The sequence below is a fragment of the Suricata suricatta genome, chromosome 8 (genome assembly GCF_006229205.1).
Source record: "Suricata suricatta isolate VVHF042 chromosome 8, meerkat_22Aug2017_6uvM2_HiC, whole genome shotgun sequence".
In the NCBI taxonomy this organism is placed as follows: Eukaryota; Metazoa; Chordata; class Mammalia; order Carnivora; family Herpestidae; genus Suricata; species Suricata suricatta.
The window spans coordinates 28,162,150-28,176,087 of NC_043707.1; the positions used below are offsets into that span (position 1 = coordinate 28,162,150).

Below are 13,938 nucleotides of genomic sequence, written 5' to 3' on the forward strand. Positions count from 1 at the left end.
CAGAGGAAGCCGGAGGAAGAGAGAGAGAGACAGAGAGAGAGAGAGGTGGTGTCATCTTCCATGAACAAGATAGGAGAGCAGGTCAAGGAGAGGAGGTGGCTGGGGACAGAGGAGGTCTGGTGTGGGGAGGTGGGGGCTGGGCTGGGTTAGTTTAATGGCAGAGGAGGGGCTGCCACAACCTTCCCGAGCCACCCTGCCCTGGAGAGGGTGAGCGAGAGGGCACCCGAGTCCCTGCTGTCCTCCCCAGGTGGTCAGTTCCGCCCCCAGCCTCCTAGCGCTCCCCTTCCGGCTACTGCTCATTTTAGGCACAGGATCCTGCACACGGGAGGCCCTTGGTCAGGACGGATAGGTCAGCGAGTGAACCCAGGACTCCTGGCCCCCAGGCCTGAGCTGAAAGTGTATGAACCAATCCAGTAGGAAGGTTTTAAAGAAAGATCTCTACACACATACACGTTCCCCCCGCAGAGAGTTTCTGCCTCCCTCTGCCCTGACCCGAGCCCAGAGGGCCAGTGCCCACCCCCAGGCGCCCCTGCGGAGGAGGCCCGGTCTCCCAAAAGCACAGGAATGCTTTTGTCCTAGCTTCACATGCCAACAAAGCCCGATGTGCTCACGGCATCCAGCCTGGCATTTGGGTTTCTGCGAGGGTGGCAGGGGCCAAGAGTGCCAGCTCCAGGGCCCCCGGGGCGATATGGTGACCAAGTTCATCAGGGGAGGAGCCAGAGAGCCCTCCTCTGTCTCCAGTGTCCAGGAAAAGCAGTTTAAGGCAAATCTGCATGGCCATTCTGACGAGGCGGGACTTAGCCACACGGCACGGACGTGTAGAAACAAGGACACGTACCGGTCACTAGCAAGGATGACGGGGACAGTGTAAGCCCGTCTGCGATTCATGCAGAGCTAGGGAGAGGTTTATGTCCTCTGTCCTGTGATCTTATCCCTGCGAACTTCCCTAAGGAACAAGTAAAGAGGTTCTCTGTCTCTCAAAGACGGCAGCGTTCCACAGTGCTAACAAGCAGCCATCTCTTCCAGAAAATTACGGGTTGGCAATGGTGTCTCCAGGGCCTCATCCCCACCCTTCCCTGCCACAGAGGATGGGCTCCACGGCTCTGCCCAGGACCCTCGCTAGGTGGCGCACGACTGAAGCTTTATGGGCAAGAAAGAGCCCCGGGCTCCACAATTTCAAGACAGCTTTACGTGGTGCTCCCAAAAGGACTCCCCAGCGGCCCCATCACCCACTTTCCCAACTTCTGCTCCTGCTCTGTGGGTTGGGGTCTCCATAGGGGCACAGGGAATCCAGTGTAATTGCTTCAGATGCTTGAGATTAAAGCAACCACAGGACCCGAGGGCGGGGGTGGAAGATAGCCTCAGAGGCTAGATTTTAGGTGGGTGGATGATCTGGGCTTCCCCCTGCTCCAGGGTGGGAGGAGCGAGGCCACCACGTTCTTGCTTGTCACTTGTGGGTCCCCTGGATTCGAGGGTCATGAAGCCACGGTCAGGCTGCCCTAGGCAGTGCAAGGACAGGTGCAACTTTGGTCTCAGGCACGAACTTTAGAACCCAACCCCCGCATAAGGGGTGTCTCCGCAGTCTCCCTGTCTCCAGGGGGGAGTGACTACTCCAGACAGACAGAGCCTCTGGCGCTGAGTCACACAGCAACTCAGGGCAGCGTCAGGCCTAGAACTTAGACCACCCCCACCCCAGAGCCAGCCTGACGGCATGGAGGGGAGACACAGTTCTAGCAGCGACACGGGCCACTGAAGGAGGATCCTGAAGTAGGAGACCCCCACTTCCTGCCGCAACTCAAATCCAGGAGCTTAGCCAAGCCTTGCCTACGCCCTGCACCTGCAGCTCTCAGACCCTGTGTCCACACCTTTGCAAGGCACGGAGCCACCGCCTTGGGATTCCCCTCAGATAACTGAGAGCTGGACACATTCTTTAAGGAGGGGAGCAGATTCCCCACCTGCCCTGGGGGGTCCTGAAGGTCAAGGCACACATCACCGCTCTTGACCTCTAAGGTCTCACACAGCACAAATCAACAAGGAGGATTCCGAGTTCATAAGCCCGGCCCTTCGCGTTACTGAGTGCCTTTCCTTGCAAGTGAAAAGTAACCCCAAGGCGCTATTTAATTAGCAAAATCGTAACACGAAACCGATGGATGATTAAACCACCACCACCGAACCCCAAGAAGGTCAAGCCTGACATCCTCGCTCGGGAGGCAGCAGGGAGAGGCACACACATTTTCCTGATGTGAGATGGCAAAGATCTGTTCCAGGACCATAAACCTGTCCCCAGCCTGGGGCCTGGGCTCCCACCGTGGGAGAGGCACTTTTCCCCATGCTCCTGACCTGTTCTGGCCACAGGGACATAAAGGGGAACGAGACAGATGGGGCCCCGGCCCCCATGGGGTGTGCATTGCAGGGAGACACAAAACAATGTATCACTACTAAAGAGGCTCCGGGTTGTGCTTGGACCTGGGAACAGAGCCCCAGGCGGGGGGAGGGCAGAGGAGAGTGGTGAGAGCGAAAAGGCAGAGGTGGCCTCTCTGAGAATACAGTTCAAGGTAAGGCCTGAAGGAGAAGCAGGAAATCAGCACACGGAGACGCTCAGAGGCAGAGAGAGCTTGGGGCGTCCGGGAACAGAGAAGCTCCATGTGCCCGGAGCACAGGCACGCAGGGCTGGGTCTGAGGTCTTCTCTGGGCCGCCCAGAAAGAGCCCAGGGTTATCTGGGGTCAGGGAGCCAGAGGTATGACCACGGAAAGGGCAGGCTCTGGTTTACCTTTTTAAGAGATTTGGACACATGATGTCTGTGGTTTGCTTTAAATTAACACGAGAGGGGTGCCTGGGTGGCTTAGTTAAGCATCTAACTAACTTCAGCTCAGGCCATGATCTCGTGGTTTTTGAGTTCAAGCCCCAAGTCAGGCTCTGGGCTGAAAGCTCTGTGTCTGTCTCCCTCTTTCTCTGCCCCTCCCCTGCTCACACTCTTGTCTCTCTCTCTCTCAAAAATAAATAAACGTTAAAAACAATTAAAAAATAAATATAAAATAACAGAAAAGACGGCTGGAAGGGGGAGGCAGCTAGAATAGGACTGGCCATGAGCTGATGATCATTGAAGCCCGCTGATGGGCAAATGGAGATTCATCATGAATTCTTCCCTACTTAGGCATGAGGTCCGAACTCTCCCACTGTTAAACATTTAAAGGCCGTAGGGGCGCCTGGGCGGCTCGGTTGGTTGAGCATCAGGCTCTTGATTTCGGCTCAGGTCCTGATCTCACAGTTTGTGGGTTGGAGCCCCGCACTGGGCTCTGTGCTGACAGCACGGAGCCTGCTTGGGGTTCTCCTTCTCTCTCTCTGCCCCTCCCCGCCGATGCTCTCTCTCAAAATAAATAAATGAACTTTAAAAAGCTAGGGCTGTCCGTCTTCAGTGTGGAGAATGGATAGTGGGAGAACATGGGAGGAAACAGAGGCACCTAGTCGGAGCTGGCGCATTGTCCAAGGCAAGGCGCTGGGACCTGGCCTTGGGGAAGATAATTTCAGAGGCAAGGTCAAGCTCAAGAGGATTTCTGATGGAGAGATGAGGGAAAGAGAAGACTCAAGACGAATAAACAGTGGCATCGAGGGGCCACCTGGGCGGTGGGGGCGGGCACAAACAGGTCCGTTTTGCACACAGCACATCTGGGATGCTGTCCTGGGTGGAGCGGTGCCCCCCCCACGTCTCTTATTCACCCGGAACCACAGAATGGGATTTGTTTGGAAGAGGGTCTTCCCACAGGTGCTGAGTGAAGATAAAGTCACACTGGATCAAGGTGGGCCCCAGACCCAGTGACTGGTGTCCCTGTAAGAAGGGCCAAGCCAGAGCCACGGGAACACGCAGGGATGAGGGCCACGTGGTGAAAGAGGCAGTGATGTCCCAGGCCGAGGGACGTCAAGGGTCCCCAGCGACCCGGAGCTGGGAGTGAGGCGCGGAGCAGATTCTCCCCCAGAGCCTCAGCGAGGGAGTAAGTTTGCATTGTTTCCAGCCACCGAACTGTGGTCACTGGTTCCGACAGCCGCAGGAAAACGCTACAGGTGGGTGTCACCCCTGCCCCCGGCGGAGAGGCCCTGCAGGCCCGCCAGTGGGGAGCTCTGGGGGCGGGGGACCCAAGTAATCACGGGAAGGTCTCAGGGGTATGCAGACGGAGGGCGAATGGGCCCCTGTGGACGGGCCAACAGTGAGAGACCTGGAAGGAGGCTAAGAGGCTGGAACTGGGGCGTGAGGCCGGGAGGGGGACGAGCAGAGATGGGGTGACAACCGGAGGGGGACCAGGAGCTCACAGGAATGTTCTGGGTTTTATTTTTGACTCAAGACGGGTGGGGAGGAGTAGAACTTTGGGACCATTTGTGTCCTGGTCGTCACAAACATGGCCATAAGGAGAACAGCAGGAAAGGAACTTCAGTGCACCTTGACTGTCATCGTCTATCGTGGTCTCTCCCTGTGTCTCCCAGTTGGAGCTGGGGGACAGGCTCAGGGTAGGTGACCAGAAGAAGGGGCAATGTGCCAAGAGACACACGATGAGAGAGAGAGACAGATGGACGTGCAGCCTGAGCACAAGACAAGAGGGAAGCCCCTGAGCAGAGAAGAAACGGGCTCGGCTCCTGAGACTATTTCTTGCTTTGCGTCCTTGAACTGTGGGTGACGCTTCCCTGTAGCCTTCGAAGTGAGCAGGGGGGGCCCGCTGTCCCTCACAACCACAGGTGCTTGTCCCAGAAGCCCACCCCAACGCCTGCAAGAAGGCAGCCGCCCGGTAGGAAAGCCAGCCCCGTGACCGGTCCCCCTGACTGAGAGGGACAACGGAACATCCTAACGCCGGGCAGGGGCTCCTACATCAGGGTTGAACCCCGACATCCATCCTTTCACAAGGCTTAGGCAGCAAAATCTGCTCCCACGGGGCCAGCTGGCAGTGATCTACAGAGACCACACGTGTCCCTCCCTTAGCCGGGGTCCTCAGGGACGGGACAGGCACACATACACCTCTGCTGGGCAATGGGAAGGAGGGGCTCTTAGGCAGCTCTTTTGCAAAATCAGAAACCATAATTTCCCAACTGAGCTCAGAAACGATGCAGTGCACCGGCGCCTGGCTGGCTCAGTTGGTGGAGCACCTGACTCTTGATCTCAGGGGTTGTGAGTCTGAGTCACCCCACGCTGGGTGCAGAGCTTACATAAAAATACAATCTTAAAAAAAAAGAAAAAGGAAATGATCTAGCGCAGGATCCCCAGAGTATGATGGGTCCTAGACCAGCATCACCTGGAAATGTGCTAGAAATGCATATTCTCAGTCCCCTACCCAGGCCTCCCGAACAGCAGCTCTGAGGCCAGCCCAGTGCCATGTCTGAACGTGCCCTCCAGGGTCTGAGAATCACTGACCTAGTTCAACCTCCACATTTTGCAGATGAGCAAACTGAGGCCGGGGAAGGGCAGCGGCTGTCCAAGGCCAGTTAGGGCCAGGCCAGCGTGTGGAGGACTGAACTTGCGGTCCTCTGCCCCATCCTACAGCTCCAGGAGCCCTTGGCCCTTGTCACCCCCTAGGGAGCAGGGAGGTCCACAGCAGCGGGCCATTCCTGCCCGCCCGACCGTGGCCTCGTGAGCCCTGAGGTCTCTGTGCAGGGCGGGGTGAGGAGAGCTGGGGGCAGCGGGGGGCACGTACAGACTGATGAGAGCACCCCGTCCCTCAGCTCTGGAGGGGTGCGGTGGGGTGGACAGGGAAATGCCCCCCTTTGCCCAGACCACCTGTCCAGCTGCTGTCACTGAGGTGCCTTAACTGGCCACCCTTGCGGGCTGACACAGCAGCCGGGAGTCCTGGGTCCCAAGAGTCCCTGGTTCCTTGGCCTTTCTGAGGCTGTCTGGCCATCTAGAAGTTCTGAGACTCAACAGCGAGCTACTTCCAGCCAAAGTTTTACCTGGAATCCAAGGACCCAAAGGATACCTTTTAGGGCTATGACTGTCCAACAACGAAGGGACAGGGGAGTCCAGTCACGGTGGCCTCCGGCCTCACCCTGTGGGTACTCAGTTCATCCCAACCAGGTGCCAAACAGAAGGACCCATGGCCCATCCCCACCTTTGACACCCAGGTCTCTTATGACCTGCCACTCCCCATTCTCCCAGGGGTCGGCCTGGATTTCTCCCCCCAAATGCCCCCAGGCTCCTCCCAGGGGGCCAGAGTTGCTGCCTGGACCTCAGGACCACTTGCCCTGCAGGGGCTGGGCGGGGACAGCAGAGCGAGGTGGGGGTGCGCCAGGCCTCGGGCCATTACCTCCAGGTCTCCCTTGGTGATGGATTCCTCCTCCACTCGGAACTGCAGATCCTCCACCTTCCTGCAGGGGGAGACGGGGCTGAGCGGGCTTCACCCAGAGCCATGGAGACGGCGAGGCCACCAGGGGCTCAGACCTCGCAGAAGGCACTGTCCCAGCATTGTGGCTGGTGGGAGCAGGGCCTCCGGCAAAGCCGCGCCCTCCCATTCTCACCCTGTGCCCCACTCGGGCCACCAGCGTCTCTAAACTGGGGGTGTGAAGGGCAAATCCTGCCCCCCACCCAGGGTGGCTGAGGGACCAGGCGGCAGAACAGGCTATGAATCCTGCGGAACGGAACAGTCTGTGGGGGGGGTGGGAAGGGGTGGGTCTCTCCCCCCGGGGTGACCTCATTCTCATCCCTCCCCTCAAAATCGGCCTGGGCTGCGCTCTGACGAGGGCCCCAGTGCCCTGCTGCAGGGCTGGAGGGCACCCTCAGAGAGACCCATTCACCCACCCATATGCCAGTGCAAGGGAGACAGCCACGTCACAGCTCCTGACGGCTCCCAGCACCCTGGTGAGGACACGGGAGCCCCGAAATGGCAAGAGACCTGCCCAAGGTCACCCAGCAGGTACAGGGGCCTCTGCACACAGGCCCTGGCTAAATGCAGCCCCCAGGACATCCTGGAGGTTTTGTTTGTCAGCAGTGGGCGCGTCGCCATGGGAACCAGATGTGGGGGCCCGAGCACGCGCTCAGGCAGATATAAATAAGCTCTTCTCTCTCCGAGTCAGACTGTCAACACAGGCCTCGGCTGGAAGCCCAAAATCAGACCCAAGGCGGGAGCTGAGGATTGGGGCTGCCCGCGGTGGGGGAGGGGAGGGAGTCACAGAAATCTGCGTGTCAGCCCAGAGACACAGAGAGGCCCCAGGCCAAGAGAAGCCCTGTCCCCTGTCCACTCTGTCCAGCCAGGTGACCCAGGATCAAGTCAGGCCAGAGGCTTCACGCTGAGGGGACCATAGTCCCCACTCATCACAGAGGCAGGAGGGAAAAACTGCATCATCACCGACAGGCTGGTGGCCTCAGGCAAATCCATTGCCTGCTCTGAGCCTCAGTATTTTCATCTGTGACATGGGGGCAACACCTGCCTCCGGGGCTCACACCAAGCTGGGGGCTGCACACACGGCACATAGCCCGGAGGGGTGGTCCACAGATGTGAGTCGGTCCAGGGCATGGGAGAACCCCCAGTCCAGTGAACCCAACCACCCCACGAGTCGGGATGGAGAGCAGCAGACGGCTGTGGGGACTCCCACGTGGTGTGCTTCCCTCAAGCCTGCAGAGATGGGGGCCATCACCCCCTCTGCGGAGGGGGGCCAGGCCCGCAGGGCTCACATCACCGGTCTGAGTGGCGTGGCCAGGGTGTGGTGAAGGTCCCAAGCCCGGGCTCTGCCTGGCCATCGCTGACAAGGCCCGGAGGAAGCACCCCCGGGGCCAGGGCGCGGGCGGCACCCACCTCCTCTCTTCCTCCAGCTGGTTGGACAGGTCCGCCTTCTCCTTCCGCACGCTCTCCACCAGCAGCCGGGCCCGCTGCAGCTTCTCCTCTGCTTCTGCAACATACTGGGCCCCGGGCACGGGCCAGGACAGGGTCAGCCTCCTCCCGGGACCAGGCTCCAGGTGGCAGAGGCCACTCCCGTCACTGCCACGCCCCTGCCAGCTGGCTGGGCACAGACCGTGGGCTGGGCTGTGAGGGAGGAGGGCCCGGCTGAGTGCCAGGCATGGCTCTGATCCACCTGTTTCCTGTCCCCTCCATGTCCCTCAACAGCTAAGGGCCTAAGGCCCTGCTGTCTGGTAAAGGCCTCTGTCACAGCCCGCAGGTGCCTGGCCTTAATGACCCCAGCACTTGAGGGCGGGGCGAGCCATCTGAGCGGGGAATGGGGCCCAGGAAGGACAAATGTCTACATGAGGGAGGACGAGACACTGGGCAGCCGCGGACTGAAGGCTACGGGTGATGGCTTCCCTCCCTGAAACCCAGAGCCCGGAGCTCCTGGAGAGCACGATCTGGAACGTGGACAGTTGTAGACAAAAATTGTGCAGGCGAGTATATTTAGACAAAGTGAGTAATTGGAAATAACCTGGACGACCACAGGGGACTGGCTGTGTCGGTAAGGACACGGCCCATGATGGATGGCAACGCGGCCGTTCAGACAAGGAAGAATTTTCCATGACCCAGAAAACGCTCCAGCTAGAGTGAGTCAGAAGGAGCAGGATATACCCGGATCCGGATCCATCAGGAGGAGGAGGGGTCCCCGCATTCTCTGCACACCCCTAGTTCTCTCTGCACGAGGGGGACTCACAAAACTGGCCCGGGGAGGCCGCTGGTGCCCTCTGGGTGCCCGCACCGCCTCGCTGGCCCAGCTACCTGCTCGTGCTGGGCCTTGAGCAGGGCGATCTCCTTCTCCACTTCGCAGATGTGGCTCGTGGCCTTGGCCACCTCAGCCCGCTCCAGGTCCCGCTCAGCCAGCAGCTGCTCGATGTGCTGCTGCTTCTCCTTCAGTGCCTCTTGCAAAGCAGTCGTGCCCGATATCTTGCGGGCATAACGCGAAGAGGTCTCTGTGAGCTGCAGGGAGGTGTGGACTCAGGGATCTGGAGTGCCCTCCAGACAACAGCTCGAGCGCCTTGACTCCCAGGACACTGCTCCTCCCTCTGCCAGTGCCCCAGGCGCTCCATCCAGGGGGAATCGTGACATCTGAGATCTAGGGAACGCTCCCTGCTCTCAGGAGAGTCATGGCCTCTGACGGTCACAGCACCTGGGCTCTGCCTCGTGGTGGCCTCCGTCACCTGGACCGCTTTCTCTGGAGACATGCTAGATTCCCCACCTAGACTGGGCTTGCACAGAAGACCCCTGCCCAGCAGGGCAGCCTCACCTTCTCCCCTCGCCCAGGGTGACTATGGCAACCTTTCAACTCCCTGCTCTGCACTTGCATTACCTACCCTCCACCCATCTCCCCTGTCCTGTATCCTTAACTCCCAGGAAAGGGCTCATTTTCAATTAAATAAGTGTCTAACTGTTGATTTTGGCTCAGGTCATGATCTTACAGTTTGTGACTTCAAGCCTTGCATCAGGCTCTGTGTTGACAGTGCAGAGCCTGTTTAGGATTTCCTGTTTCAATCTCTGTCATTGCCTCCCCAGCTTGTGTTTGTGCTCTCTCTTTCTCTCTCAAAATTAAATAAACACATGGGCACCTGGGTGGCTCAGTCGGTTAAGCATCCAGCTTCAGCTCAGGTCATGATCTTGCAGTTTGTGGGTTCGAGCCCCGCGATGGGATCTGTGCTGACAGCTCAGAGCCTGGAGCCTGCTTTGGATTGTGTCTCCCTCCCTCTCTGCCCCTACCTCACTAGTGCTGTCTCTCTCTAGGTCTCAAAAATTAATAAAAACATTTTAAAATAATAATAACAAACATTTTTTAAAAACCCACAGAGGAACACTTGGAACCAGAGCAAGTCAGGAGACACTGGCCACCTGGCTCCTTCTGTCCCTACCCCCACCCCCAACATACCAGGTTACCCCTCCCCAGCTCCACCCTCACCAGTCCACTGCGGCTGGGCCGGCCCCCCACAGAGGAGGCCACCGAGCTGACGGAGCTGATTGAAGAGCTGCTGGGGCTGTGGGCCAGCGCCGACACGCCCATGGCCATGCGCTTGGTCTTCTTGGCCTTGGCCGGGCTGGTGGATGGGAAGCCAATGCGGATTACCTTGTGGATGGGGGCGAAGAGACCAAACTTGGGTGGGCACTGGAAGTACCTGGGGAGGCAGGACAGACACACACCGCCGTCAAGGTCCCCCTGGCCGAGAGGCTTGGCCTTGGGTCCCAGCACCTTCACCCTACGACCAGTGGATGGGACTCCCAGAAAGGGAATAGCAGTGAGTAGGGCCTGAACTCTGTGGCCATCAGTAGCCAGGGGGCACGTTTGGGAGGAGACGGGAATTACTCAGCACCCACTCTGTGCTGGTCCCTCTACACAGGTGCTCTTTCCAATCCCCTGACCACTCTTCTGTTATGCACATTTCACAGATGAGGAGATTTAGGATCAGAGAGGGCAAGTAGCTTGGCAGCAGTCGCCCAGCTGGTTAAGAGGCAAAGCCGGGGCAGGACTCCTGAGTCTTCTGGGCTTGGCTCGCTCACCACTCAGTGCCCGCCCCACCCCCAGCCGTATCTGCAGCCCCACTCTCCTGACTGCCCCTCGGCCGCCCCCTAGACCCGAGAAATCCCACTGGCGCTCTGCCCATGATGCTCACAGCACCGGGCAACAACGGCCCCGGATTCTGAGAGCAAGAGCGAGCAGAGAGAAATAGCCATCTTGAAAACAGGAAGGCCAAGGATTGTCATGGAGACACTGGACTGTCTTCTCTTAAAGCCTCTCTGGGCACAGATTACACACACAGGACCAGGGAGCTGGTCTTGTCCAGGTGGTGACTCTCCTTGAAAGTGCCACCCCGCCCCCACCTCTTCCTGCACGCAGGTCTTTGCTAGGACTGCCCTCCCCACCTCACCCCATAGAGCAGACCTTCCTCAAACTTACTCCAGAAGCAAACCTCACTTTCCTTCAAGGCCTGGTTCAAGCACAGCTCCTCCCCTAGCGGCCCAGCCAGCGCCGCCCTGACCACTCCTTTCCAGAGCTGTCACAGCCTCACCCGGGCCACATAGTCTAGCCTAGGGACAGCCAACGTGGGCTCAAGGGCCCCAGGGCCTTAGCCCTACGCCCCTGCCAGACACGGCCCACCCAGAACACCACACCCCCGGCCCTAGCCTTAGACCCTCCTGACCCAGCAGAACTGGTAGTCACTTTAATCAGGGACAGCAAGAGACCTGGGACCCCGTGGTGACCCCACCCCTGGCTGCTGGGCACTGGACAGTGTCGGATTATTTCCTGTGTCACCCAGGGAAATGCCCAGAAGGCAGAGACCACTGCCCCTCTTTTCTAGGGCTCCCACCCACATAACCGTGTGCAGCACGGAAGAGGAAACAGAACCAGTGACTTGCTTAGCGCTCGCCCGTGACTGTGCGACCTTGAGCAATGACCTCTCTGGCCTCTATTCTCTCATCTGTAAAATGGGGGTGCTTTCCCCACCACCTGCCTCAGGCAGAAGGAAGCTGGCAGCGTCTATACCATGGTGAGTGGCCGGGACCCTCCATGCTGACCTCCTCAGATGGCCCAGCCCTTGCATCCGCCCCAGGTGAAGAGGAGCCCCGCCCCCAACCTCCCCGGGGAAGCCGCCCTACCTGGTGCCTGCCACCGCCCCATCGTTCTTCCCAAGGGGCTCGTCCAGCTCCACACCACACCACTCGCCCTTGGCAAAGTCCGTCTCCCCCACGTACCGCACCACGCCAGTCTTCGTCCCGCCGACCTGTGGCGCACAGAGAGACTCAGGCCCAGAGGACACAGTGGGCACAGGCAGAGAGGACCAGGCGCCCCCCATCTCTCCCTTCCAGTGTGCAGGGGAGAGGCAGGATGAGGGTGAGAAGGAGGAGAGGCCCGAGGACAGCGGGGAGGGAGGCATACAGGTATAACCAGGCCTTCCAGGGCTGTCCTGGGCAAGAGCTTTGGAGACAGACAGACAGGCACTGAAACGCTGCCACTTAGACGCTGTGTGAGCTTGGGCAAGTTATCTAATCTCTCTGAGCTTCAGCGACTTCATCTGTAAAAAGGTTTTTCTCCCCCCTTCCTGAGCATTAAGTACTGAATATACAGAGTCTGGCAATAATATTATCAATACATAATGTCTCAGTAAATGTTATCATTAAAAAATGGTTTAATGATGGTTGGCTGCCAGGGGCTGGGGGGAGGGGTAATGGGGAGTTGTTGATTGGGAACTGAGTTTCGGTTTTGCAAGATGAAAAAGGCCTGTGGGCCCGGTGCTCATCCATGTGAACACACTTACCACACCTGAACTGTACACTTGAGAATGGGTAAGAAGGTCAATTTTATGTGTACTTTTTCATAATTTAAAAACAAACACACAGAACAAGCCAGGAAATATGAATATTGCTCTAGGGGTGCCTGGGTGGCTCTGTCAGTTAAACATCCGTCTCCTGATTTCCACTCAGGTCATGATCTCACAGTTCACGAGTTCGAGTCCTGTGTGGGGCTCTGCGCTGACAGTGGGGAGTCTGCCTGGGATTCTCAGTCTCTGCTCTCCCCCCAAATAAATAAATATTTAAAAAATATTACTCTAAAAAAGTTTACATTTTTAAAAATTAAAGTTATATACAACACAGGTTTGAACTGTGTGGATCCACTGACATGAAGATTTTATTTTTGATAAATATGGTGCGGTATGGTAAAATGTATTTTCTTATGACGTTCTTAATGACCTTTATTTTCTCTACTTTATCTTATTGTGAGAATACAGTATGTAATCTGTGTAACATATAGAATCCGTGTTCATTGACTGCTTATGTTATTAGTGAGGCTTCCGGTCAACACAATGCTATCAGAAGTTAAGATTTTGGGATGGGGCGCCTGGGGGGCTCAGTCGGTTAAGCATCTGACTTCGGCTCAGGTCACGATCTCACGGTTTGTGAGTTTGACCCCCGTGTCGGGCTCGGTGCTGACACCAGAGAGCCTGGAGCCTGCTTCGGATTCCGTGCCTCTCTCTCTCTCTGCCCCTCCCCTGCTGTGCTCTCTCTCACTTTCTCTCAAAATAAATAAGTAAACATTAAAAGGAAAAAAAAGTCCCTTCCCCGTCATTCTAGGGCAGGTTCAGGCAAGAGTGGAAGCAAACACGCATGTTTATCTACCTTGTTTGTCGGAACCTAAATGTTACCTCCTCTGACGCCCCCAAGTGTGCCTCATGTGTTGTGCCCGAAAGGGACCAGCTCGCTAATCAAAACTCAGTCTTCTCCCAACGTCTCTCCCACACCGACTGCACACCAGGCACACTGAAGACACGAATTCTAAACTTCACAACGCAATGCGGTGGGCAGCATTACTCCTAGATGAAGAGACTGAGGTTCAGAGTAGTCAGGGAGCAGTAAAAGAGCCTGCCAGGCTTCACTCTGGGCACACCTACCAGGCTCCCCTCAGGCGGGGGTCTGTGGCTCAAGTGCACCACCGACCCCTCCCCGACCCAGCAGGGCACTGCCTCACCCTCAGTTCTAGGCTGCATCTCGACCCAAGTCCTTCCCTTGTTCCTCCCATCCTCCTTCAGCAGGACGGAGCCAGGCGGGCTCCCTTCCAGCGCCGGGAACAAGGCAGGAAGCAGTGGAAAGGTTTCCAGAGGGTTGGGGGGGTGGGGGGGGGCGCGGACACTGACCGCCCTGTCCTGGTCAGCACAGCCTTAGGACACCGGTCTCCCCTGGAGATTCTGCTCACAGACACCCCAGCCCGGGTGTGGCAAGCCTCACCCTCCAGATGGAGGATATCAGCCTCTTCTCTTTCTTTTACTATAGTCTTTTCTTACTTCAAAAAACGTACTAGTCTTTTTAGGGGACAATTTTAGGTTCCTAGAAAATGTGATTGGGGTGCCTGGGTGGCTTAGTCGGTTGAGTGTCCAACTCTTGATTTAGGCTCAGGTCCTGGGATCAGGGGATCATGGGGTCATAGGATCGAGCTCCGTGCAGAGCCTGTTCAAGATTCTCTCTTTAGGGGCACCTGGGTGGTTAAGTGTCCAACTCTTGATTTTG

At 57.6% G+C, this 13,938-nt stretch overlaps 1 protein-coding gene across 3 annotated transcripts in view; it reads right to left on the reverse strand.

Annotated features, from left to right (window-relative positions):
- The window catches only part of CLIP2 (CAP-Gly domain containing linker protein 2), a 52,987-nt gene that overhangs the window by 14,290 nt on the left and 24,759 nt on the right, over positions 1–13,938 (reverse strand). For all 3 annotated transcript variants that reach the window (XM_029947005.1, XM_029947006.1, XM_029947004.1), the window contains exons 4-8: positions 11,536–11,660; positions 9,842–10,055; positions 8,674–8,871; positions 7,768–7,871; positions 6,283–6,343 (exon numbers count right to left, since the gene is read on the reverse strand). In XM_029947005.1, coding sequence (XP_029802865.1) covers positions 6,283–6,343; positions 7,768–7,871; positions 8,674–8,871; positions 9,842–10,055; positions 11,536–11,660 — 702 coding nt within the window. The remainder of the gene's footprint in view (positions 1–6,282; positions 6,344–7,767; positions 7,872–8,673; positions 8,872–9,841; positions 10,056–11,535; positions 11,661–13,938) is intronic.